This window comes from Petaurus breviceps, unplaced genomic scaffold (assembly GCF_028583685.1).
Source record: "Petaurus breviceps papuanus isolate PSGF00001 unplaced genomic scaffold, PetGlider_PUasm1.0 688, whole genome shotgun sequence".
Lineage (NCBI taxonomy): Eukaryota > Metazoa > Chordata > Mammalia > Diprotodontia > Petauridae > Petaurus > Petaurus breviceps.
Genome location: NW_027186457.1, coordinates 13,184,364 through 13,211,128, shown reverse-complemented (window position 1 = coordinate 13,211,128; position 26,765 = coordinate 13,184,364). Strand labels below are relative to the sequence as shown.

The 26,765-nt window shown below is 38.8% G+C and overlaps 1 protein-coding gene across 1 annotated transcript in view; it reads left to right on the top strand.

The window, feature by feature from the left end:
• GK5 (glycerol kinase 5) overlaps window positions 1-26,765 on the top strand; it is a 62,957-nt gene that overhangs the window by 7,588 nt on the left and 28,604 nt on the right. Inside the window, exons 2-9 of the mRNA XM_069104675.1 lie at window positions 10,955-11,048; window positions 12,555-12,630; window positions 16,755-16,848; window positions 22,101-22,232; window positions 25,487-25,562; window positions 25,877-25,938; window positions 26,285-26,358; window positions 26,676-26,736. Coding sequence (XP_068960776.1) covers window positions 10,955-11,048; window positions 12,555-12,630; window positions 16,755-16,848; window positions 22,101-22,232; window positions 25,487-25,562; window positions 25,877-25,938; window positions 26,285-26,358; window positions 26,676-26,736 — 669 coding nt within the window. The remainder of the gene's footprint in view (window positions 1-10,954; window positions 11,049-12,554; window positions 12,631-16,754; window positions 16,849-22,100; window positions 22,233-25,486; window positions 25,563-25,876; window positions 25,939-26,284; window positions 26,359-26,675; window positions 26,737-26,765) is intronic.

Here is a 26,765-nt window from a genome sequence, read left to right as displayed (position 1 = left end):
GAGCAGGGAGTCATGGCTGGGGAAGGGACCTTTGGCTGAGTAGTTTTACAGCTTGGAATAGAAGCGATTCAGATCGGAGTCATAGGGCAGCAAAGTTAGGTTATCAATCCCTGAGTGAGCAGGGTGAACTACTTCTGGTTGGGCAGAGGTCAGGTCTCTGGTCTGACTCCATCTCTATCTTCTTTTGAGAAGAAAACCAAGAAAAATATTTTCCAAAACGGGGATGGGATCGTTGTTGTTCCAAGCACAGACTTTACAGAAGTCATTAAGAACAAAAATAAGTTCTGTTGGGGTGGCCAGGTGGCTCAGCAAGTAAGAGCACCAGCTCCAGTGTCGGGATGACCTGGAGATCGAAACCCGGGCTCAGATACTCAGCACTACACCCAGAAATAACTGGCCGTGTAACCTTGAGCAAGTTACTTGACCCCAATTGCTTAAAAAAAAAAAAAGTTCTGTTTCTGGGAGGTGGTGATTTTGATTGAATGAACGTTAATCTTCCATTGGGAAACACCAAAGAGAGATCAGTTTTGTCAACCTCAGGGTATGACAGAGTTAAATGAAAAGCACACCAAACAGTGTGTGATTTCCCATTGTCTGGCTTTGGGAGAAGCTAGAAAGAAATGTTCCTTCTGGTCACTTCTTTCCCCATTTCTTTTTTATCTCTTGGCACTCTTCCATCTGTTTTGTTGGTGTTAAACGTGACCTCCAGGAACTGCGTTTGAGCAGATTCAGTCAGAGGCCAGGTAAATAAAACATTGCCTTCAACATTTCTTTTGAGCTTCACTTTATGAGACTATCTAGGAGCAGATAACTTCCAACTGAGTCTGGGTTTGTAGATATTTAACCTCCAACTCTGAAAAGAAACCCTCAGTGCCTTTTAACTACTTTGTAACAATCAGCCAACAAGTCTTTATTAAAATGCCTAGGCTGGGAATAGAAATACAAAGCACAAAGTGATCCTGATTCGCAATGAGCTTGTGTTCTAATGGGAGAGCCACCAGGGTTTTAGAAAAAATACATACTGGTTAATATACAAGGCTAATAAATACATACAAAGACAGTATACATAATAATACAAGGTTAATAAAAACATACACAGTAATTAAATACAAGAGAAGGCACAAGCCATAGGGGAAGTCTTAAAGGCTTCATGCAGGAGATGGTGTCTGCACTTCTTCTTAAAGGAGAAGAGCAACTGAGGCCTAGGTAAGGAAGGAATAGAAGGTAGAACGTCATGAGTGAGGAACAGAGAAGAGGCCAGTTTGGCTAGATCACTGAGTTGTGAGGCTGGAAACAGAGACTGGTCCCAGACTGTGTAGGGCATTCAAAGATTAACAGATGAGTTTATATTTCATCCTTGAGATAATAGGAATCTTCTGGAGTTGGTTGAATAAAGGAGTCACATGGTAAAAACCATGCTTAAGGAAAATTATTTGGCAACCATGAGAGATGTACTGGAATAGTGAGAGACAAGGCAGGGAGACCAGTAGCACTGATTGAGGGGAGAGGTGCTGGAGACTGGCACTAAGATGGTAGCATGTGAGATGAGTGCAAATAAGGGATCATACTGAAAATTGTTAAGGTAGAAATGTCAAGATCTGGCAACTGATTGGATGTGCTGGATGAAGGAGAGTATAGAATTAAGAATGATGCTGAGATTTTGAAACCAAGGATGATGTTGCTTTCAAAAGAAATAGAGAACTTTGGAAGAAGGGAAGGTTTAGGGGGAAAGGCTACCAGTTTAGTTTTAGACATGTTGAGTTTGATGGCTACAGTAGCTTGAGTATGAAATATCCAGTAGGCAATTGGGGATTTTGGAGTAAAATTCAGGGAGACTTTGGGGCTAGACATGTTGATCGGGGAGATGATGGTTAAATTCATGGGGAGAAGGCCCAGGATGGAACCTATGAAAATACTCACATCGAGGGAGTGTGATGTGGATTATGAGTCATCAGAGGTGACTGAGGAGTACAGACAAGAAGAGAACCAAGAGAGAACAGTGTTATGAAACAACACAGGATGAGAATATTCAGGAAAAGAGGGATTAGGGCTGAAAAGAGGACTACCAGACTGTATAGCTAAGAGGTCTTTGGTGACCTTGGAGAGAAGAGTTTTGGGTGAATGATTTGGTGGAAGGCCAGATTAGAAGGGGATGAAGAGTGAGGGGGAAGAGATGCAGGAGAGGGAGGGAATGACCTGTAGATGAATTTTTCAAGGAATTTGACTAAGAAAGGAAAGAGATGTAGGATGATAGCTTGAGGGGATGGTACAGTCTAGTTATGTTTTTTTTTTTTAAGAATAGGAGAGACATGGGCATATTTGAAAATAGGGAAGGAACCAGTTGATAAGAAAGGATTGATGATTAGAGACAGGAGAGATGATTGAGTTTGAAATATTCTGGAGAAGACAGGAGGGGATGGGATTAAATACACATGTATTTCCAGCCTCTCTTGTTCTAGGGCCGGTCCTCTGTTAATTATTTCTGATTCAGTCTGTATAGAACTTGTTTGAATAGATTTGTTTGCATGTTTTCTCCCCCATCAGATTGTGAGCTCCTGGAGGGCAGGGACTGTCTTTTGCTTCCTTTTGTATAACCAGCACTGAGCACAGTTCCTGGCACATAGTAAGAATTTAATAAATATTGATTTATTAATCAGTTGATTGACATATAGAGGTATTGGCCTTGGCAGGGAAAAGAGCCAACTCATTGATAGAAACTGGAGGACAGATGGAGAGAGAGATGATGTCAAGGGACTTTGAAATGAAGAAAACTGGAGAGAAGATCCCCCCCCCTACTCATGGTTAGTAGCCTCAATTTTTGCAGTAAAGTAAGAGGCAAGGGGAACAGCTCTAGGTGGCTCAGAGGATAGGGAGTGGGCCTGGGGTCAGGAAGACTCATCTTCCTAAATTGAAATCTGGCCTCAGACATTAGCTGTGTGACTCTGGGCAAGTCACTTAACCCTACCGTGTTTGTCTCAGTTTTTTCACCCAAAAAAATGAGCTGGAGAAGGAAATGGCAAACCATTCCAGTCTCTTTGCCAAGAAAACCCTAAATGGTGCCACAAATAGTTGGGAATGACTAAAAAACAACAACAATAGCAAAAGAGGCAAAGGCCTCCTCAGAGAGAGGAGATGGCGAGAGAGTATGAGCACCTTCAGGAAGTTTGGAATAGACCCTGCAGGGAGATGAGAGGGAACCAATTAGGAACAAGATGACTACAATACCTTGCTTTGGCAAGGGCCCAGTTGAAGGTAGGATAACATGAATTTGTAATCTTCCAGTCAGTACATTTGTGAGATCTCCTCAGGTTTTGTCTAGTGCCAGTGAGCAGGTGGGTAGAGAATGGGTGTTGGGAATATTCTAGGGTGGAAATAATGGCAAGAGAAGGCCAATGACAGGACAAGATGGTAGGGAAATCAGGGGCAGAGGTCAATGTAGAGTTGGAAGTATCAAGTTAAGTTGAGTTATGGGTTAAGTTGAGGCTGGAGAGAAGAGAGTGAAGGCAGAGTAAGAATAATGGTGGGAGAAAGTGCTAAAAGATAGAGAGAATGGAGGTCTTACTTAATGAGGACAAAGTATAGGGTGAAGAAGCATTGGGAGAAAACTGATAGTCACCCCCAGAACTGTTATATGCATGCAAAAGGTTCCTGTTTTAATTCTCCATGCAAGCATTTAATTAGGAATTGAAAATCCTTCGCTAATAAAATAGAGAAAGAGAATTCATAGAAATTGAAAATTGCAAAGTTATTATATAATTCTTTGTGAGTCATTTCTTTAGGAAATGGGAAAATATATATATGTACTTAGGAAAAAATGGTAGTGGCGAATTGAGAAGTAAAAATCTGATCAATTTAAAGTAAAAATTTCGAGAGGAAGTTATAAGTGAATGTTGTACATTGTATAGGCGCACAAATGCATTTAGTGAACTTCTGATCCATATCTCATATCTCTGCTGTCCTATACCAGTTCTGGTGCTCAGTATATATCCAACTAATTGAGTAATAGTTTTTCAGAAAGTATATTATGAGCTCAAAGTTTATTTAGATAGCTATTAGATCATGCTTGGAACTTGATGTTTTATTTTCTCAAGTGAAAATCATTGCTATTCTGGGCAGGGCATTGTAGGAGAGATTTTGAGATACTAAATTGTATCTGGAGGAGGGCACCCAGATTGATAAAGAGAACCAAGTTCATGTTCTGTGAGGATTGCTTGAAGAAATTAGGATATTTAGCCTTGAGGGAGAGCAGGGGGAAGGGAAAAGAGGTCCTGTGAAAGAGGTTTATCCAATTTGACCTCAAGAGCATGAAAAGTGAATTGGGGGCAGTTGCAGAAGGGCAAATATAGGCTTGATATAAGGAAAAATTTCCTTGCAGTTAGAGCTATGTAAAAGTTATAAGGTATTCTATTACAGAATTTATTATCATTAAATGAGTACTAGAAGAAGGCACTGAAGTGAAGTAGGTTCACTACCTTTTCTTGGGGATCATTATCCTGTTCCTTGCTTCATGGTTCATGTCATCCCCATCCCATCTCCCAAGGTCCTGTGGTGACCCTCAGAAGCAAAGATTGGGCCAGCCTCTCCAAGAGTGAATGTGACTGTATCCCGCATCTCCATTTCCTCCGTGTAAACTGTCTTTGCCATAGGTGAAAAAGTTCTTATTCCAACTATAATGTAGAGGGGGATCCTTTTTCAGTTATATATTGAAGTGATTGGCCTCAGGGAGACTTCCAACTTGGGAATTCTGGGCTTGAGCCTTACCATGTTACACCTTTAATCAGTCAATGCCAATTGCACTGACTTGCCTCTAGGATCAAGTACAGGCTCCCCTATTTAACATTTAAAGCTCTTTACAACATGACCACTCTACCTTTCCAGCTCTTTCACACACTCTATAATCCAGTTAAACTGGCCTCCTTGCTGCTCTGTTGCCTGCCTCTGGCCATTTGGCCTGGCTGTCAGTCAAGGTCATGATGTACTCTCTCCTCCCTTCCCCCTTTGGAATCCACTTTGCCTCAAGACTTAAGCCATTTCTATTACAGTTCATCAGCAGGCATTCCTAACCATGCTAGTCAGGTGCTAGTGCTCTGATCCCTCTCATTTTTATTGTTAGTTTACCTCCACATGTCGCCTTTCACTAAAAGAATTCAGGTGTCTTTTATCCACCATGCCTAGCACATAGTGGGTGTTTTTAATAATTCTTGTTCCCTGGAAAGATGTGCATGAACTGATGCAGAGTGAAGTGAGCAGAACTAGGAGAACACTGTACACAGTAACAGCCACATTGTTTGATGACTGACTTTGATAGACTTAACTCTTCTGAACAATACAATGATCTAAGACAATTCCAAAAGACTCATGATGGAAAATGCTATCCATATCCAGGGAAAGAACTGTGGAGTCTGAATGCAATCAAAAGCATACTCTTTTCTCTTTTTTTGTTATTATTTTTTGTTTTCTTTCTCATGATTTTCCGCTTAGGTTCTGATTCTTCTTTACAATGTGACTACTGTGGAAATATGCTTAATATGATCATGCATGTATAGCCTGTATTAGATTTCATGCTGTCTTGGGGAGGGAGAAAATTTAGAGCTCAAAATCTTACAAAAGCAAATGTCGAAAATAAAAAATTAATTAATTTAAAAAATTCTTGTTCATCATTGTTCATTTAATCAACATTAAAAAATAATGGTTTTGGGGCAGCCAGGTAGCACAATGAGTAAGAGCACTGGCTCCAATGTTGGGATGACCTGGAAATCAAATCCCAGGCTCAGACACTTAGCACCCACCCAGAAACACCTGGCCTTGTAACCTTGAGCAAGTTACTTCACCCCAATTGCTTAGGGGCGGCCAGGTGGCTCAGCGAGTAAGAGCACTGGCTCCAGTGTCGGGATGACCTGGGGATCAAATCTGGGCTCAGATACTTAGCACCACACCCAGAAATAACTGGCCGTGTAACCTTGAGCAAGTTACTTAACCCCGATTGCTTAAAAAAAAAAAAATGGTTTTGGCATCCAAGTGAGTTCAGTATTCTACTGACATTAAAAATGTATAGTTGCAATTTTTTATGAGAATTCTTAACTCTAATACAACATTTGTAATTAGGGTGTTTTCACTGGGGACTTAAAATACCCTTTTTCTAGGTGTTCTGAAAATAACCACAAATTCTTTCTTTAGATAATAAAAAGATATATCACCTTCCTTTTCCCCACATGAAGAAATAGAGCAGCATTTATTTCTTGGTTAAAATTAGTTTGTAAATGTTAAACTCAATCATACTTACATTATACCCCTTTTACTTAATGCTAAAGTCATCATCTCTTGAGGTAGTGACTTATTCCAGGTAATAAAGCAGAAATAGCCTCATTCTCCTTGTGATTTGCCTAAATATTTATTCTTTCTAGTTCTTTTTTGTTTTGTTTTGTTTTTTTGCAAGGCAATTGGGGCTAAATGACTTGTCCAGGGTCACATCACTAGTAAATGTCAAGTGTTTGAGATCTGATTTGAATTCAGATCTTCCTGACTCCAGGGTCTGTGCTATATACACTGCACCACCTAGCTGCCTCATTTTTATTTCTTCTTGGGTTTTTAAGTACTTCAGATTATTGGGTAATAAGTGGTACAGATAGTTGACATGCTATTTTAATTTCCAAAAATATAGAAAGCTTATTATTTCCCCAAGTGGAATTGCATTAGGTGGCAAACCACAGTAATGTGTTATGTACTCACTCCATCTAATTTGATGGGCAATTGTATAAGAGTGACATTTCCCTGTATCAGCAATGCCATATTCACAATGCCTATAGAGATTACAAATATGCTGATATAATTATCCATCACAAAATACGTCAGGTTTGCCATTTGGGGAAATAAACTAGAAAATTTATTAAGATACCAAAAGACTGAGTCCCAAAACCAGAAAGTGAAAGCCATCAGAGTAGTTATGATATTGGCACAGGTAGATAAAGTAGAAAGCACCCACATTTTCAAGCCTTTAAAACGGAACAGGCTACCTCAGGCAAAGGTCCTCCTCTCCCCACTCACAGCAACCACCCAGCGTCCTGGAAGCACGCTCCCAGCAGCTCCGGCCCCCGGCAGTCCTCAGCAGGAGTCCTTAGCAGAAAGTCCTGCTCCCAGCAGCTCCGGCCCCTGGCAGTGCTCAGCAGGGGTCCTAACTCAAAAAAAAAAAAAAAAAGGGCAACCGCAACTGCAACTGCTGCCAACCGCCAACCGCAGGACCGTTAGCTCGGCTTTCACTTTTTCTCGCTTTCCGCTTTCTCTTGCTCTGCTATGTCAGCACGTCCATGGGGCATGGAAGATCTTTAAATCCCATAACCCTTACATTCCCATCCCACACACACTGTTTAAGGGAAAGGCATTGTAGCATCCAACTTAAAAAACACACATGCAGTAAAATGTGACCATTATTTGTTTCCTCCAACCTTCCTTTGAATTAATCATTTGCATGTAGTGGACCAAGTTCCATTGTTATCTCCAGGGTAAAAATTATTGTTAAGATTTTGTATTTTAATTATTCCATCTTAATGCAGTTTTAAGCTTTAATAATTCCAGAAGTAGAAATGCTATAATCTTAAGGGAAAATATAATTTGAAAGTGACACTATCTCAGACCATGGATCAGCGGAGGAGGTCCTCTTGGTTGGGTGGACACCTGATCTATCCTTATTAAACTTTTTTTTTTGGTGGAAGGGCAGTCACATCAAAATTGCTCTATGTATCAAAACCTCCTTCTTTGGATGGTCTTAAGGCTAAGATTACAAATGCAACCTGTTTAGTCACTGAGCAGTAGCTAATGAAAGTTTCTGTAAAATTAAAAAATTGACTCATGTAGATAGCATGAGATGGTAGTTATATTAAATTGTGATAAGGTATATGCCAATATTTGCATCATTAAAATTTCAAACTTTTTTACAAGTTTGTAGAGTTTATACTTCTGAAATTATTAAAGTTTATGAAGACTTTTGGGATATCTTGTGTAAGCAGAATACCATGGGGAATGTAAAGAGGCCTAAGATATAATTGCTGCCTTCAAGGACCTGATGGTCTAGTATAAGAAATAAGACATGTACACAGAAATGATACAAAACAAAATATAGTAAGTGAACGAGACAAATCATTATGGGAGCTCAGAGGGGGACAAAAGTTTCATGACTGGTTGTTTGAAGGGAAGTTTTATCAAGGTAGTGATATGTGAGTCAGACTTGGAAGGAGAAGTAGGAACATGGCTGATATTAATGTGAGGGAAATATGTCACAGCTAGAAGGACCAGCAAAAACAAAGAATCCGATGAGATCAGGCTCGTAAAACATTCTGCAAAACTACTTCGTAAATGTGAGCTTTTATTAAGTAGTCTTTTACTGAAGAATGGGGTACTTCAAGGAAAGTATTGAACTATAGATTTTGAAATCTAAATAGGGATGCAATGATGGGGAGCCTTGAATAAGGAGTCTGACTTTATTTTGTAGATAATGGCGAGACAGTAACACAGTTTTAAAATAGTTTCGAATTTATAAAATTAATATGACTGAAATGTGTAGGATTGATTGAAAGGGGAAGAGAATTGATGTAGAGAGACCAGTTTTGAAATCTCTTAGAGTATTCATGGAATTCTCTTGTACAATACAAAAAATATTGATAGGAAATAGCCAGGTTAATGGAAATCTTTTGGTTTCTGAGTAAGTAGGGCACATTAGAGTCCTTGCCAGACATTTTAAAATACCTATATTCTTTCTATTCCTGCTCATTTAAATCATCAGTCAAAATATCTTGTTCATCTGTTTTGTTTAGGATCTTATTTCTAGAAAGTCCATTTTGGGCCTGAACTACCTCTTCCTTTGAGTTCATCTGAGAGGTCAAAACTGTTTTCATAATAATACTAACATATTATTTGCCTTTTCAAAGAATTTGTCCTTTATCAACTGCATATGTATGTGAGGCTAGATTTTCTTTATATTTTCCAACCAAAGCAATGTATTAGAAGTTTGAATATAGAACATATATGAGAATGCAGTTGTTTGCTGTTAAGCCAGAGATTAGAGATATATGAGACAGTGGTACTCCTCTTTTTTTGTTTTGGAAAGTATGGTTATTTTTCATAAAATATGTTATTTAACATGTCATCGGTTTGTTATTATTATTTTTTAGTGAATTGCTAAATTTTAATCTTTTCTCAGTTTTAATTTTTAATGTAATTTTAATTTCTAACATAATATATCTGTCATGTTTATTTTAAGAATTGGGAGGTACTATATTTGTAGGCATATGATGGAAGGTAGTGCAGAGACGAGATTACATTCTAGTAGGCAAATCATTCCCTCTTTCACATATCTTCAAAATTCTGGAGGTGGCAGAAAGAGAAAGGCTCAAGGTATAGGCAGGAAGAGAACCCTTAATGAGTATATCTATTTCTTCCTCTTTGCCTAGAGAAATGGGAGAGTAGAAGAATGAGGATGCTGAGGAGTTTGCAGAAAGAAGGAAGGCCATTTGATGGCCTCTATCTTGTTCGTGTAGTTGAGGTCTTGAGGGAAGAGAAAGGGTTGGAACAGTCAATCTCTGTAGAGAATGAGCTAGGAAAGAGTAGTCAGAGAATGATTACCAAAGCCTTCATGAGGCTCAGCTGAGCTGAGAGGGCCTTACATTTGTAGTGGATGAACTCAGAAGAATAACTTAAAACTCTCATTGGGACGCTGCTGTTTTTAGTACCACAATCATTTATCTACATACTTCCCCAATTCACCATTCTCACTGAACCCTCTTATAGCAAAGAGTTCGATTTCATGACTTTGTTCAGAAGCCTGCAAGTAAGGAGTATGGAATTCTGATGATGGCAGTTACCCAAGGAGAAGGATTAATATGGGGGAAAGTCAGAAACAACAGTGTTAAAGATGAAGTGTGTTTGTTTTTAAACAAAAATGGCCCATTAGATCCAGGTGTGCATTGGGTTTTACCACTTATTCATCACCTTTCTCTTTCTTTTTAATCCACATATCAAAAAAGAAAGATAAGCTTTCCTGCTGTTCTTTTCTTCATCTCTCCATTTAGAAACAAATACTACAGAGGGGTAACAACATTCTGCAGCAACTGAAAGAAACCACTGTTTTTAGCTGGAGAAGCATGTCAGTGATGCTTAGGTGATATTCACCACTTCAGTAGTCTGACTTTTCAAACCTCATTGGCACACACATATTTCTTCAGCTGTTCATCCTTAACCTGGAAAATTTGTCTAGTTGGTAATACTGAGGCATGATTCCTGGAACTCTCTGACATACATACCATTACTTCAGAAGCTAAGTGTTAACCCCAATACTTCAGATTAGGAATATTGGCAATAAAGTATGCTGGACATCAGCCACAACAGGCTTTGAACACTTCAAGCAATTCGCGTTTCATCTGTGTGCATACCCCACCAATGAATATTGAGACACATTCCAGGCCTTTGTGTGAGGTTTCTTGAGAATCTCTAGCTCCAAAATGCATTGCTTGGCGACCACCCCTCTTGTGATGATCACCTCCAAACTTAGAGTTGGTCCTGGGGTGACAGTCTATCCCTGGGCCCATACGTGATGTCTTTTCGTCATGATAGAGGACCTACCAAGCTCTTGTACTCCGCTGGCTTAATGTCAATAACCCAGTGCCCACTGAATGCCATAATAATTAGAGTAGGAGTTTAGTGACATTTGAATAAGGCTTTCCAGGACTTTGTCATTAGCAGTTATATCTCTGTTTCAAGGCATTCTCTTGGAAGCATAATATTTTGATTTATTTTTATGTAGATTCCTTTAAGCTTTTTGTTGAAAAAAATGTTTAATGTAAATCAATCTTATGAAATCATTGTTTTAAATTGGTGGATGATAGGATTTTAAATAGGCCCTTAAAATGGTTGTTACCATTTAAACTTAATGTTATTTTTGCTTAAATTGTCCTTTCATAACTAGGTAGAAGTGATTTATCCTCAAAATGGCTGGGTTGAAATAGATCCTGAAGTTCTTTGGAGTCAATTTATTGCTGTAATAAAAGAAGCTGTACAAGGTAATTAGACTTACAAAAACCCAGAAACTTTAGCCCATTTGGTGGTGGTAATAATGCCAATAATAATAGGGTCACCTAGGCTTCTATAACAGGCAGGAATTTTTTAAATGGTAAGCACCCTGGTAGAATTAATATAGGCCCACTCTCCCTCAGGATAACCAGGGAGTTTTACAGGTTGGCTCTTTGAAAAAGTACCCCACCTAGACTGTATCCAGAAGGAGCTCGAGTTGGGTGCTCTTGACTGTCACATGTTTCTTCAGCTTTGATTAGCTCCAGCCTTTTGCAGCTTTTTTTGATAATCTGATAACAAATATCCATTTAATGCATACTCTGTAGAAGGTTCTGTAGGGAATAGAGTTGAAGTGAAGTTGAAGAAAAAGTAGTATGCCCAAGCAGAGCTGCTCAGGAAACTTTCTAATCTGGTTACCCAGATTGATGTGGGCCACACACTGGCTTAAGCCAAAAAGAAAGTGTTTTTGGCCAGAAAATGGAATTTGTTTTAGCATTCTTCAGTGTTTTTCATATTACCTCGTAGGCAGAATATTATATAGACAGTATTCTAAGCCATGTTTTGTAGAGCCAGCATTGCTCAGTGAGTAGGGAGCTGACTTTGGAGCCAGGATAACCCGGCTACCTTGTACAGCCTCTGCTGCGTTCTGCCTGTGTGGCCTATAGCGGACAGATCAGTGAACCTCTCTCAGGGCTCTGGGCCATTCTCTCAGACCAGTTTATGAAGAAGGAAATGGCAAGCCACTCCAGTATCTTTGCCAAGAAAACCCCAAATGAGGTCAGCAAGAGTCGGACAGGACGGAAACGACTGAGCAACAGCAAAGACTCATTTATAGAAAAGATATTTTTTCCCTCCCTCATCCAGGAGCCTCCTTTGCCAATTAGATCGCAGGTGTAGTCCTTATCCCCATTTTTGTAGTAGAGATTTCTGATTCAGTTATTTTACATAGCTTTTCATATGTAAATTTTAGTATGATGGAAAATTTGAATAAGGAAAAAATGACTTGTCCTACTCGGCATCAGTTTACGTGAAAAATACATCTTAGCAAAATTTGAAATTTCATTTGTATTCTTAGTATGGGAGGATATCATATTTCTTTCCCTTAAGATTTCAGTTGATTTTTCTCACACTTATACTATGGAAGATTGGTATTCACTTAGATTCAGAAATGAAATTCTTGCAACTTTTCTCTAGCAGTAAGAAGAAAATATTGTCTAGCTGGTTAGTCTTTGTTCAGTTTCTTTTTTCTCATTTTTCAGACCTCATATAAACAGGTCATTGTATTTGGTTTTAAAATCTAACTCTTTTATGCTTTTTTCTGCTCTCTTATAAGAATCACTATCTAGCTTACTAGAGGAATACTTAATTTTTTTCAGATGAACTGCTTTAGTAAAAATGTTTCTACCTTACATATTTTTCTTAAAAATCATACTGTAATATCATAAAGGAAAATTTCCTTGGCTTTTAAACTGATTCCTATGTATTTTTACTTTTAGCCGCAGGAATACAAGTGCATCAGATTGTTGGCCTTGGAATCTCAACACAGAGGGCAACGTTCATCACATGGAACAAGTGAGTCCATTGTGTCATAAGCACTGCCGTTGTTTGATTCTTGGTGAGAGCTAATATGCTTAGTGCTGAATGAAACTTTGAAACTCCTTGGATTAGCTTTGACATTATGAAGAAAATGTTGTATTTCTTGGCTTTGGGAAGAATTGGTGTTTTTTCTTTTATTAAAATAGGCTTCCCACACTATTCTTTAGTTACTTAAAAGTGATTTCAAAAGACAGTGGTCAGGGGCGGCCAGGTAGCACAGCGAGTAAGAGCACCGAGCACCGGCTCCAGTGTTGAGAAGACCTGGAGATCGAGTCCCAGGCTCAGACGCTTAGCACCCACCCAGAAACACCTGGCCGTGTAACCTTAAGCAAGTTACTTAACCCCGATTGCTTTAAAAAAAAAAAAAAAAGACAGTGGTCATAGCTTAAACTCTGTCTAACCTGTTCTGATGAACAGAATTACTAAATCTGATTAACGTAAATTAACATGGACCCAGAAAATTCAGCTGTTGTTGTCTCCTTGATTTTCCTTTTGGTCCAGTGGAAGGACCACTAGATTTGGAGTCAGAGGACTCAGATCTGATCCCAGCTCTGCTGCTTACTGTGTCCTCAAGGCAATTGTTTTTAAATGTTTTTAATTGCTCTGAGCCTCAGTTTTTTTCAATTTTTATAAAACGAGAGAGTTGCACTAGATGACCTCAGTTGTCCTAGCTCTAAGCCACTGAACCTGTGAAAATATACACTATGCCAAAAAGTACCAAATTAATGGAACCATGTTATTGCTTCTTCAGATTACCATTTTAACATCTACTATGTATAATGTACTGAGTTGGTAGAGAATAAAGGTCAAACCAAGTCCTTGTCCTCAAGAAGATTAATTAGATCCATTGCAGTTAAACTACATGGAAAATCTTAGGGGTTGTTAAAACTATGGGAGATACATGCCCCTGGGGCTTACTGGGGGGATGTGTAAGATTAGTGAGACTAAGCTAAGTGCATGAGAGGTCCTACATGTACCCTTTAGTCATATAAATGACTTTTTCTTCCTCACTTTAACTCTGTTAGCCACTGTCACTGAGGGGGTGTGATGGTGGTGTTCATGGATAGCTACCTTCTTGCACCTTGGACAGTACTGGCTGAGACCCTGGACCAGTCATTTAACCTCTTCAGTGGCTCTTCTTTAAGACTCTTAAATTGTAGATCTGCACTGAAAGGGGGAGTTCTCTGTACCCTGAAAATCCTAGATCTTATCCAAACAAACAGCAAACCTACCATGATAGTTATTCTCTCACTCTCTACTCATCAGAAGAGTTGTGTGAGGGTTGGAGCTTGGAACGGCCTCCAAATCACCTAGATAGGACCACATCATTTATCTTCAGTCAACATTTAGCTTCAGTAAACTTTTAAATCTTAAGAAACTTATTCCTAGGACTGGAGGGATGCAATGGGTTAGTTACTCAAGATAAATTTTGAAAACTAAAAGTGGTATATACTTGATTTAGCTATTACTTGTTGAAAGGAAGGTCATATTTTTAGAAAACTAAGATTGTGTCATATGACACACCATGATCATCATGCTGCACAGAATAAAAGATGAGGTTCCTCTCTGCCTCTGTTAGTTTGTGATTGGCATGTGGTTAGTTATACATACTGCTTACAAAAACAATTGGTTGATAATATAATAGCTCACAATTGCCTAATGCTCTCAGGTTTATAAAGCACTTGCCTTCCTATAATCCTAGGTAGGTAATGTAAAGGTGGTTATCAACATTAAAGACTCAGAAAGGTTGAGGAACTCCCCCAGTCCAGTAACTAGGAATCACTGGATCTGGGATTTGACTTTGGGTCCCTCCTGTGTGCTGGTTGCATGGTTTTCCTTACACTGAACTGTCTTTCTGGTATTGTCTTTTTGCTGACTTTTTTTTTCTTCTAATATCTCTTTGCTCTTCTCTTAGAATTCTGTTGCCACCTTTTGGTTTGCTAAACCTACTTACGTGGCCTTTTCGGTCTTAGAACATGTAAAGCAGCATTTTCCAAACTCATCTATTGAACCCTGATACTTTGTTATTCCAACAGGTTTTTTTCCACTAAAATGTTAACTCTGAAATTATGCTCATGTTAAAAGTATCTGTGGAATTCAGCTATTAGGAAAATAGATTTAATTTCTTCTCTTTTGCCCCACAATTTCCCAGGTTCCTCTTTTATCCTGAAGTATTCCTTACCTCTGGAGCCCTTAGGCCAGCATTTGTGAGTTCCATCAGTACATTTTGAGCCCCAAAATGTTCCATGGCCAAATTAATTTGGGAATTGCTGATAGAAGATCTGTGAAAACCAGAACCCACTTCTGAGTTATGCCATCCCTCAGACCTGGTCCTAGCTGAACCCCTGGGCCAAGCAGTACTCAGCCAATACTGGCCACTCCTACAGAAAGGCCAGGTGAAGGGCCAGGTGGTCCAAAGGCAGGTTTTTAGACTAGCAGAAAGTGCTTTTAGTTACTTTTTTGTCAAAGATACTCAGAAGAACTGGACACGGCTCAGAAGTGTAGCTGGCTGCTTCTGATGTTCCCTTGTCATTGTAGGAGCAATGACAAGTAAGTGAGTTCCTGTTCCCATGACCCTGCAGGGGTTGTTCTGCTTAGTACTCCAGGCAGCTTTCTGAGTGTCAGTTTCAGGGTTTCCATTCTGTCTTTCTATCCCCAGTACATAACACAATTCCTGACCCAGAGGAGGTGCTTAATCAATGCTTGATTTACTGGGTGCCAAGTAGTGGCAGATGATATGCATTAGCAGCAGAAGGTTTTGAAGTTTCCTGATCCAGTGAAATCATAGGTCCACATCATCACTGCCTCCCCATACCTTCAAATTCTGGAACTTTTCAAGCCTGATTACTTTGAAGACTAAAAGCTCATTTAGTATGGTTAATTTGATTAGCGCATTTCAGATGTTAAGTAAAGATATTCTCTAGAACGAAGGTATATTTTCCCCATGGAGTACTTCATAGTTCTAGCTGCTTTGTGAAAAATCTTTAGTTGTTTTTTGTTCTTTTTCTACCTATGGTCTTGTTTCAGAGCATCCTTGCCCTCATGGACCTTCTAATCTAGTATGGAAGATAAAATGACCTCCAAGGCACATTCCAACACTAAAGCTATGAACATATGAACCATAATTGATAAAGTATTGTTATAGTTCATACAAGGTTGCTCCAATAAACATAATTTTACAACAGTGTGATATTTAATAAGCAAAATTCTGCTATGACATCATTCAGGCAAATACAATTTATAATTAATCAGACATTTATTAAATACCTGTGATATGCTATGTGCTTTGCTGAGAATACAAAGGCAGATGAAACTGTTCCTATCCTCTTGGAGTTTACATTCTATTAGGGAAAACATGTATATTAAAAGTATATACAGAAGATATAAAAAGGAGAATTTCTAATATCATTCCTCTAGAAATAACCACTCCCATATGGCAAAATTTCACCGAATGCCACATTCTTATGGACCCAGCTAACACTGGGTGGAGAATGCTTGTATCAGATATGAGCAGAGTCCTAAGAGCATTCAGAAATATAGCATAGCCACTGGAAGAAATCAAAATAATTTGAGATACAGTAACTCTCCAACACCTAAATATGAATGTGAACTTTTATTTTCCCCAACTAACAGATTTCAGCCATGCAAAGCAGGAAGAATGGAGTGGACAGAAAGCATTTATCTCCATCCTTCAAATACTGGGTCACAGAGTTCCGGTTTATTTAATATGTATAAAGATAGGAACACTATGAAGAAAGAAATCATTTTTATCCTCTTGGCTTTTTGAAAATGCACAAAGCCAGCCTTTAAGGGGGAATTTATCTATAATGGTTCAAAGTAAAGCAATTCAGAAAGAATTACTTTTTGTATAGTTTATTGACACTTTTTTATAGGTTTTTGGTTGGTTAAAAAAATTATTACACAACATTTATTGCAAACAATATCCAATCTATTTAATTGAATTTGATATTGACATTGAGATAAACTTTTATGTTCTGAAGTTGGAAATTTTTTTTCTTTTGCAACAGCCCCTTTGTGTGGTTTCTAACAGGATATATTTGATTTTGTAACGACTCTTAAAATACTATTTTGCTTCTTAGGAAAACAGGAAATCCTTTTCACAACTTCATAAGTTGGCAAGACCTAAGAGCTACTGAGCTTGTGAAATCCTGGAATAATTCTTTTCTGTTGAAGGTAACCCATTCCTTATCTTGCATAATTCAGCTCCTTTTGGTGTAGATGCAGTTAAGTACACTTAACTCATTCATCAATATTGTTAAAACCTAGGGAAAGGCTGCCACATCTTAAAGTACATTGTAATTAGTCATTACAAGGTAAACTGAGCCCCATTTGTAGCTGTGGTGCAATAACACTCAAGACTTCTTTAGCTTTTGTGTGCCGCAGACCTCCTTTGGCAGCAATTTGGGGAAGCCTGTGGACTCCAGAATAATGTTTTTAAATACATAAAATACATGGAATTGCAAAGGAAACCAAAGATTGGTGAAAATAAAGATGTCATTTTGGTAGACCTGTGATACTCACCACAGTTCAGCAGTCTAGGTTGTAACCTCTCTGTGCCTCCTCCTTCTTCAGTAATTGTCATCTGTGACTTCTCACCAGTTCTCCATAGAGAATCTAATCAGGGTGCTGCAGGGCTCCTCTTGGTCTCCTAGTATGTCATTGGCACTAACACACACTCATTGGTTATCTAGTCCCTTGTTCTTCCTCTTCCTTGTCCGTCTCCTTTTCTGATCATACTTTTCACAGATGATGTCTCTTATTTTGTTTTTGCAGGCAGATTGTGATGTTTCACCTCCTACAACCTATTTTGACCCACTGAGCTGCTCTCCATTTCCCTTTGGGTCACCTGCAAGTTTTCTGGTTGCTGCTGCTGGTGCACAGTTCACAGCTGTTTAGTTGTGAGAATACTGTAGCTAAGGGAATATTGGGAGCCAGAAAAGGAGTTTATGTCAGCACACCTTGGGATCGTTGATAGCACAATACACTTTCATAGTTAGCCAATGAGCATTTTATTAAGTGCGCACTGTGTGCCTGGCAGTGTGCCAGTACTGAGGCTACAAAGAGTGGCAGAAAGAGTCTCCACCCTCAAAGAGCCCACAGTCTAATGGGAGAGTTGCTTACAAAGGAGACAGGAGGCATTAGCAGCTGGGGACAAGGCCTTCGTCAGAAGTGGGAGCTGAAGCTTCATCTTGCAGGAAGCCAGGGAGACTCCCAGATGTGAGTGAAGAAGGAAAGCATGCCAGGCATAGGAGGTGGAGGTGCTTTATAGAAGTTTTGTATGATACCTGTGGAGAAGAGCAAAGCAGAAGAAGATCAGAATCAGAGAATTTAAGGGTTGGACTGGACCCCAACCCTACTTAAACAGAATCCACACTAAAACACACTTCCCCAGTGGCTGTCTACTTGACGGCCTTTAAGAAGGAACAGGCTAAGGAGGAATCTCAAACTTTCTCTGTATAATAGCTCAATTTCGTTTTTTCATGATGTTGGTCAGTACTCACTCTGTTCAGTACCTTCTTATTAACATGTAAACCTTTTGAAGTCAGGGACTCTTTTTGCTTTTCTCTTTTTGTATCCCAGCACTTCATAGACTTGAACAGAACTGTCAGGTTCCCCGAGCTTCCTCTTCCTCAGCCATCCTTACATGACTTGGACTCAAGGCTTTGAGTTGCTTTCCCCTAGGCCTTCTCCATTTTACCAATGCCTTTCTTCAATTTCAGTACTTAGAAGTGAACATAATAATCCAGATAAGGTGTTAAAGGGGAGGTTCCAGTCTAGATTTTCTCTTCCCTGTTCCTGGCAGTTGTTTTTCTCAGTGTGGATCAAGATCACATTAGCTTTTATGGCTCCTATGTCATCCTCAGCATATTATGTTGAGCTTGACATCCTTTCTAAGCTGAAAGTCTTTCTTTAGAATGACTGTCTAACCCCGCCTCTCCCATCCATTTGTGAAGATGATATTTTCTGCACCTGAGTTTGAGACTTTACATTCATCCCTTTTGAATTTCATTTTATTAGATTGAGCTCAGTGCTCTGGGCTGTTAAGATCCTTTTGGATCTTTGTTAGCTATCCCTCCTAGCCTGGTTTCGTCTGTGTGTTTGATGAGAATATTTTCCCCCAATATTTTCAAGATTATTGCTTCTCCCATAGATTTCTCTATTGTGTATTTGGTCTGATCCAGACTTTCTTCTCGACCCTCTCATTCAGTGCCATTTCTACTACTTCATATAGCACAGGGACTGAGTTGTTCATTTGAATGTAGTGATTCCACTGTCTTCAGTGATGAAAACATCATTAGGGAAACCCTGTCAGTCTTGTCCCATTTCATCTGTAAAATGGGGGAGTGGGACTTGGGACTAGATGATTTCTGAGTTCTCTTCCTACTCTAGGTCATTGATCCTGTGATTGGAGCAATCCGGTTTAGATACATCTGCCTGATATAGATGTCTGCAGCTTTGCTGTTTTGTGAGGTGGTATGCCCCTTACCTTTTGTTATACTCCTTATTGTTTTTCCCATGAGTTTGTATTTTAAACCAGTGTAACCTTTGGGTGCCTTGTCTCTCTACTTGTTTAGAAATCAAGCATTTGCCGACTGAGGCAGCTTCGGGGTTCTTTTGGTCTTCTTGTAGCCACTTCTTTACAAAAGATCATGATCATTAGAGTCAGTGTCTTTTCCCTTATTTTTTTCTCATTTTTGTCATCAGTAGCTTGCTTGAATAGGTCATATTTGACCTGTCACTGTTGCACACAATGGCTTCTCCTGTTTGTTTTTCTAATTTGATGTGGTTTTGACCATTTTCTCAAACTAGTCTGTGGTCTGAGTATTCACAGACAGGTGTTTTGAAAATTACTTCCTCATCAATAAATTTTCATTCTTTGTTAAAGATAAACCAATTTCATTTTTTCATGATTTTGGTCAGTACTCACTATGTTCAGTACCTTCTCATTAAAATGTAAACCTCTTGAGGGCAGGGACTCTTTTTTGCAATCAGAGTCTTTTTATATCCCAGCGCTTAGCACCATTACTGGTACTGAGTAAGCACTAATAAATGCTTGTCAGTTAACCAATTCCAACTCTCTCTTTGAAGAAAGTATTAATGATATACTGGCAAGAGACTTCTGCAAAGCCTATAAGTCTTTGACCTCTTTCGTCCTGAATCATGTTTTCCAGTGTTTTTCACTGTCCTACCCTGTACCTTCGTTCTCATTGATCTTATTGAATATCATTTGTGTTGGCTTGGTTTGGAACATCTTGTAGAATTTCTCTGGCTCTTTACTATCAGACACATGGTTGTTGACACGCAAGCTTCAATTATCTTCCTGGTGGTCTTTTTCCTCATGTTGATTTCTTTTCTCTCCTTCCTGAAGATTCCTTCCCAATTCCAGGTGTTCTTGCCTTCAGATTTTTTTTAAAATACTTTGATCTCTGCTTTCTTGTGGTTTTGTTGGTTGGTTAAATTCCTTGCTGCTTCTATGGGTACACGTGTCATTTGATTAGACTGTGCCATAGTGTCTATAACCTTGCTATGCATATAGTACTTTCTACTTCTCATGGATAAAAACTCCACCGCCAGAAAACAGGATCTGCCTCAGCAGGTAGTAGAGTGTTGTTTGTTTTTATTCATCATTGAAGGTATTTAAGCCAAGGTTGGGTGAATCCTTGTTGGGGATACCATATGAGAGAAGGGGAGGCTGCTTATGGTGGATAAGGGGCTCTGATTATGTTACTCTTGATATAATGACATATAATATGTAATGTCATTATAATATTATGTTAATATATGCTATAATGATAATAATATAATGACATATAATCAACACCATGAAGGTTTTTTGCCACACTTTTTCCTGACTCTCGGCAAGGCTTGCTACTAACTTCTTTGTGACTTAGAATTTTGGCTAATGAATGCACATCTCCCGTATTTAAATTCTTCCTTTGGAAATCCTATGATTCTGTTTCAGTGAGGAAAAAGATGGAAGGCATAACATTTCAGGTTCCCATTGTTTATAAGCCCTTGGTTCTTTGGGAAAGTGTAACCTTGACAGCCAAGTAGAGAGCAAGGGGCGAGGGTAGAGAAAGCAGCTCTGTTTAGTGTGTTCTGTCAGTTTGGTGTGTTATATCAGTTCGAGAAGCAGTGGTATCCATTTTCGCCATGTAATAAATAGCTCCATTAGCTTTTAACTCCATTATTTGTTTCACATTATGAATTCTCTTTCATATGGACATTTGAGTTGACTGGACTGATTTTTTTTTCTTTTAAACCTCCAAACTTCTTTCTTAAATTTTATATAAGTTCTGCCCTGGGCTTTTCCAAAAAGAATCAGGCTATTGAGAAGCAAGCCTGAAACTGTAAGAAGATACTCTTTTCATTCTTGATATTCTGATAAAGCTGGAATATAATTTATCGAAGAGTGAAATGTAGAAGGTTTAGAATTATTTTACTTCTTAGTCTGTAATCAAACACCTTGATCCCAGATTAGTATTAACCTAACTTTCTTCCGCATGTATTCCAGTGTTTTGAACTGAGAAAAAGTTCAAGATACAAATTTCTATTTTTAAAAGCATATTTGGTTTTATAATATTCTGAAGGTTTCAAGTCATAGATTTGGTTTGAAGCCAAGATGTGGGAGTATAATAAAATGAAAATATTTAAAATGTTACTCTTCAACAGAGGCAACAGAATGGAAAGTGAGCTGGCTTTTATGCCAGGAAGCCTTAAGTTCGAGTGCTACCTCTTGTCACAGACCAACTATATAGTCTTGGACAACTTCTTTAACCTCTTAGCACTATAGGCACCTACCAGAGATTGTAAGCTTCTGATATGCTGACCACCATTGATGGAGAGAGTTTCCTCACAAGGGAAATCTCTATGACAGTGAAATCACAGTCTGTTTGTACCATCATCTTTAGATTTTGACTGATGGATACATACCTGCTATATTTAAATTCTTCCTTTTGAAGATCCTATCTTTGTCCCTATTCCTAATCTTCAACATGAGACTAGCAAACACTGTCTTTAAGCCCCAGTAGGGTCCAAAATGCTGTTACCTGGGGACTCTAGGACAAAGTTCACCATCTGGAGTTGGCCTACTTGATGCAGTGTGACTGCTATAAATATGACATCTTTCTATTTCACTTGGAAATAGCCTGGCCACTCAAGAGGACTGGCATTTGTGCTAGGACCCCTGGCCACAATTAACATAGCTAAATTAGGCAGTGAAGCACTTCAGCTTTCTGCTTATGCTCATTTCCCTTTATTGAAGTGATTTTTAAAAAATCTGTTCAATACCTAAGATGGAAACCAAACTATGTTTCTGAATAGTTTAAAGAAATTGTATTTGGCACTTCCTCATATAATTAGTTTAATTTTCTAAAAAGAAAGTTAAATACCTACTTTTAAAATGTACTCTTTCTGTTAAACAGCTAATACAGAATTCCTGCAAAGTACTTCACCTTTTCACTCGAAGTAAACGACTTTTAGGTGCCAGTTTATTCACTTTTACAACTCAGCAAGTGTGTTTGAGATTGGCCTGGGTTTTACAGAACGTGATTGAGGTAAGAACTGAATGTGGTGATGGGGAGTGGCAAGATGACTTTGGGGAAGAAACATTGCAATTGTAAATGTGTTGATTCAGTCATAGAGGTAAAACCTATGCTTTCACCTTAGAGTTGGGATCGGAGATTGGGCACCTCTGTTTTTTGTTGCATTTTTGAGGCTCAGATCCAATGCTACGTCAGCAGTAAAGATCAAAGACAAGATGTACTCTGTGCCTCATTACATTTTCATTGGGTATGGAGAGAAGAGTTCAACGTGTTCTTAAAATAGGTGACTCAGTAGATTTATTAATGATTGTTGCTGGTTTTCTCTAATCCTGTGATCTTTGTGTCCCTGTTCCTCAGCCACCCACTAGATCTCATTGTCTTCAAGTTCCTCTGCTCTGAAGTTGACGTCTCTGTTTGTAACCTCCTGGCCTTGTGCTTGTCACCTCGCATTCCTCCTCCCAGAGCTGATTGTCAGCTTTACTGCGAGCTCGGGTCCTTCTTCTTTGCCATCTCTCTCACTCCATTTCCCTGTTCTAGTCTCACTCTCCTCCCTTCACAGTCTTCATACGGTGGCAGCCTGTTCAGCTGGTCATTGTACTCCATCCGTTAATCTTTTTACCCCATTTTCCTTCTGTTTATTTTCTGTTCTTCAAAAATGGTTCACCCCCACAATCCTGTTTTTCTACTTCTGCCCCAGAATCACTGAGCACTACTAGAGGAAGACATGAAACCATGCTGACTGATTCATGTTCTCATATAGATTCATACCAATTCATGTTCTCTAATCTCAACTGATCCTTCACTGCTGCATGAAATCCTTTATTCTTCCGTGATGGACTGACTCCTTCAGTGTAGCCTATAATTAGTGTTTTTACTTTGGAGTATATAGCTAGTTTGTGTGTGTATGTGTGTATATGTATATAGTCTTTCAAAAGAGATTATATATGGGGAGGGGGTGGCTTTTGTTCAAACTATTCAACTATATACAAGTTGTTTTATTGAATCCTGTAGGAAATTTATATATCTGTGTGTGTGTATGTATGTATGTATGTATGTATGTATATCAGTGCCCTCAGGAACTTCACAGTGCTGTTTCAGGAGATGAGTAATAAACAGAAGGAAAAACAAGTCAATATTTGATCAATTGCCAAATTAACGTTATAGATTAGTACTGTGAATAGGAAATTTAACCTTCCAGTCCTGGTTATTTAGGGGTAGAATTACATGAGGTGAAGTGCCTATCTTCTAGCAATCACATATAAGAATATATTGTACCAAATGTGAATATTATAAAGGTGTTGTAGGTGAGACCTGGGCCAATGTGTTATTCAGGTTATGAGAGCGGAATTACGTGAGATACCCATTGATCATGTGACAGTTAAAGAAAAGTCCGCTTAACCAGATGTGGGAAGGATACTAAACAAGAATAGTTTGGCTTGGGTTTACACAATCTACCTCATTTCTGTCCAGAAGTACATCTAGTGAGCAAGGCAGGGGGTGAGTTGTGTGGCAGTGACGTATCTGCCCCATGTAAAGGACAGTGACTTCTCCTGGGCTTATCTCTTCAATGCTGTTGTTGCTGTTTGTCCCTTCATTCTCAAAGAGGAACATGACATCAGGGAGGCGAGGCCAGGACTCTCAAGTGAATTGGACTTGAGGGAGGGGGAGCTGTGCAAAGTCGCCAGCCTCACTTTCTCCTCCAGACCATCTGGGTGTAATGGTGAGATATAACAGGAGATATGGCCCAGGATGCAGTGAGAGACCTTGGCCTTTTTAAGCCAAGGTCTTTCCCAGGCCTCACTTTATCTGAGTCAACGCCCAATCAATGATTAAAGCTAGGTGTGACCTGGTTTAAGAAAATCAGTCTGGAAGGGGAAGACTGGAAGGGTTTTTGGCCAAAACAGGAACAGTTGCTGTACATTCATTCTGAGCCAATCCGGGCTCAAACAATGACCAAGAGGCAGCCTGAAGCTCCCTCTGAGCCTGTCAGGCTTCCCAGACACCCTTAATCCCATTTGGTGTTCTGAGCCCAGTGAGCAGATTGGTGAAGCCCATGGACTCCTCAGAACAATGCATAAAAATACAGAGGATTACCAAAAGAATCAGTTATATTAAAATATAGTTATCAAAATAGTGGGGAGAAAACCCTCATAAACAAAAACACTAAGTTTATGGGCCTCTTGTTTTAGGAGGAGGAATGAGTGTGGCCTACATGTTGGGCATCCTAGTAAATACTGTTCCTTTCTACCACAAAAGGGTAATTGGATTTCTAGGTTAGTTCAAAAAAGCTCCTTTGATCCATAACATAGTATGAATCAGACAATAGATCCTTACATATCTTTTTTGATTTTCCTGTTGAGATAAATACATGTCAGATGTAAATGTATAGAGCAGGATATTTCCCCTACTCTCCAGCATAGTACCAGTGAGAAGGGTACTTTTCCTTTCAAAAACTTAGATATTCACCAGCTATGTGAATTTACATTTCCCTTGCCTACTATTGGCCCAGCTCCCAAGGTCATTTTGTTTGGGGTCTTAGTGGCTCTTGCAGCCTTTCAGGATAGGAATAGGGCTTGTTTAAAAGGACCTCCAGGGTTCTGAAAGTATGGTGGAGGCCTTGGGCTTACTTACTGGTCCTGTAAACCATCCTTGCAGTTGGACCGAAGATGTTTTTGAATAAATGAGTACATTTGTAATTTGATGAAAAATGCTATTCCACAACTGATGATAACTGAATAAAGATTGAAACATGTTTTTTAAAATTTTATTTTTCTTGAGGTTGGGGTTTTTTTTTGGGGGGGGTTGTCTATGTTTTCTTTCACAAATGACTGTTATGGAAATGTTTTGTACGATTACACATGTATAACCTATATCAAACTGCTTGCAATGGCCGGGGGGGGGGCGGCGGGAAGGAAGGAAGAGAAAATGAATGTTGGGGGTGGCTAGGTGCCTCAGTGAATAGAGCACCGGCCCTGGAGTCAGGAGGACCTAAGTTCAAATCTGACCTCAGACACTTAACAGTACTAGCTGTGTGACCTTGGGCAAGTCACTTAACCCCAATTGCCCTGCCCTTCCCCCACCCAAAAAAACTAAAAATGAATGTTAAAAGTTGTTTTTACATGTAACTGGGGGAAAAATAAAAAATAAAATAAGAAATATTTTAGAAGGGTTTGACAGTTTTTTCCTCTTTGGTATAGACTAGCACATTAAAATCTGTACATCTAAGTTTTTTATTAAATGTGATTTTGCACTTTGGGGTTTTCTAGGTGCAGAAAGCGGCTGCAGAAGAAAATTGTTGCTTTGGAACCATTGATACTTGGCTACTGTATAAGCTCACAAAAGGTAGGGCTAACATGGCAAAGCGATAACTCAAGTAAATGAAATTTGGAACACAAATGTGCATAAAGGAGCCTGGGTGGCAGCTTCAACTGTTTCCTTGCCCATCCCAGACCCTCTCCTCACAGCCTCTGGATAAGTCACAAAAGAAGTAGAGCCAGTTTAAGCATTTGGAATAGGGAGCTACCTCAAAGATTTTGTATCCCAAGAAGGTGATAGTAGTAGCATGGATATAGGCCTACATTATTAAGCCTTGACTTGTCTTCACATGTTCTTTGTGAAACCTAGAACTAAATATCTTATTTTCATCTTAAATGCAGGTTCTTCATATGCCACAGACTTTTCAAATGCTAGTACAACTGGAATTTTTGACCCATATCAGGTAAAAAATTTTTGTTTCTTCTTTGAAAACTAATTATAATAAATTATCAAGATTGGTCCCAAAAGAGTGTTGAGAAAATACACCTTCATTTCCTCTGTGCAGATGTAGGAGACTATGGGTATGAAACATGCATATTGTCAGAACTGCTGATTAGTTTTGCTGAACTGCTTTTTTCCTCCCCCTTTAAAAAAATCTTTAAAAAGGATGGCTAAATCATTTTGAGATTGAGGAGTGATATGCTTGGAAATGAAGGTGATGTGAACAAAATATGTAAAAAATAAAGTAATAGCAAACTAAATTATTAAGCAAATCAGCTCTGATTCTTATGAAGTATTTTTGTGTTCAGATGTGTTGGAGTGGGATACTTACATCTCTGCTTTCAATACCAGTCTCTCTCCTGCCTCCTGTGAAAGATACAAGGTAATAATAAGCCTCAGATAGAAGAACCAACAAAAAAACCCTTTTAATGCATTTTATTTTCTTAGAAGGGAGCAATCATTATGCAGAATCATAAAATACTATAAGATTTTTCTTTTTGATTTGTAAATATGTATTGGTACTATATACCAAATTTTTTCTTAAATTATACTTTAAAGTGATTATTAATCATAATTTAATAGACTTTTGTGCTACTAATTGCCTAACATTTAGATGTAAAGTATAATTGGTTGTTAAGATCTTAAATTCCTGTTTTTTAAGGCATAAATGTCTAATGTAAAAACTCATTTTACTTAAAGTCACAACTTTGGATCAGTGGATAAAGAAATACTTGGAGTGTCCATACCAATTGTGGCCTTGGTGAGTAGAGAAATTAAGAGCTCCTTTTT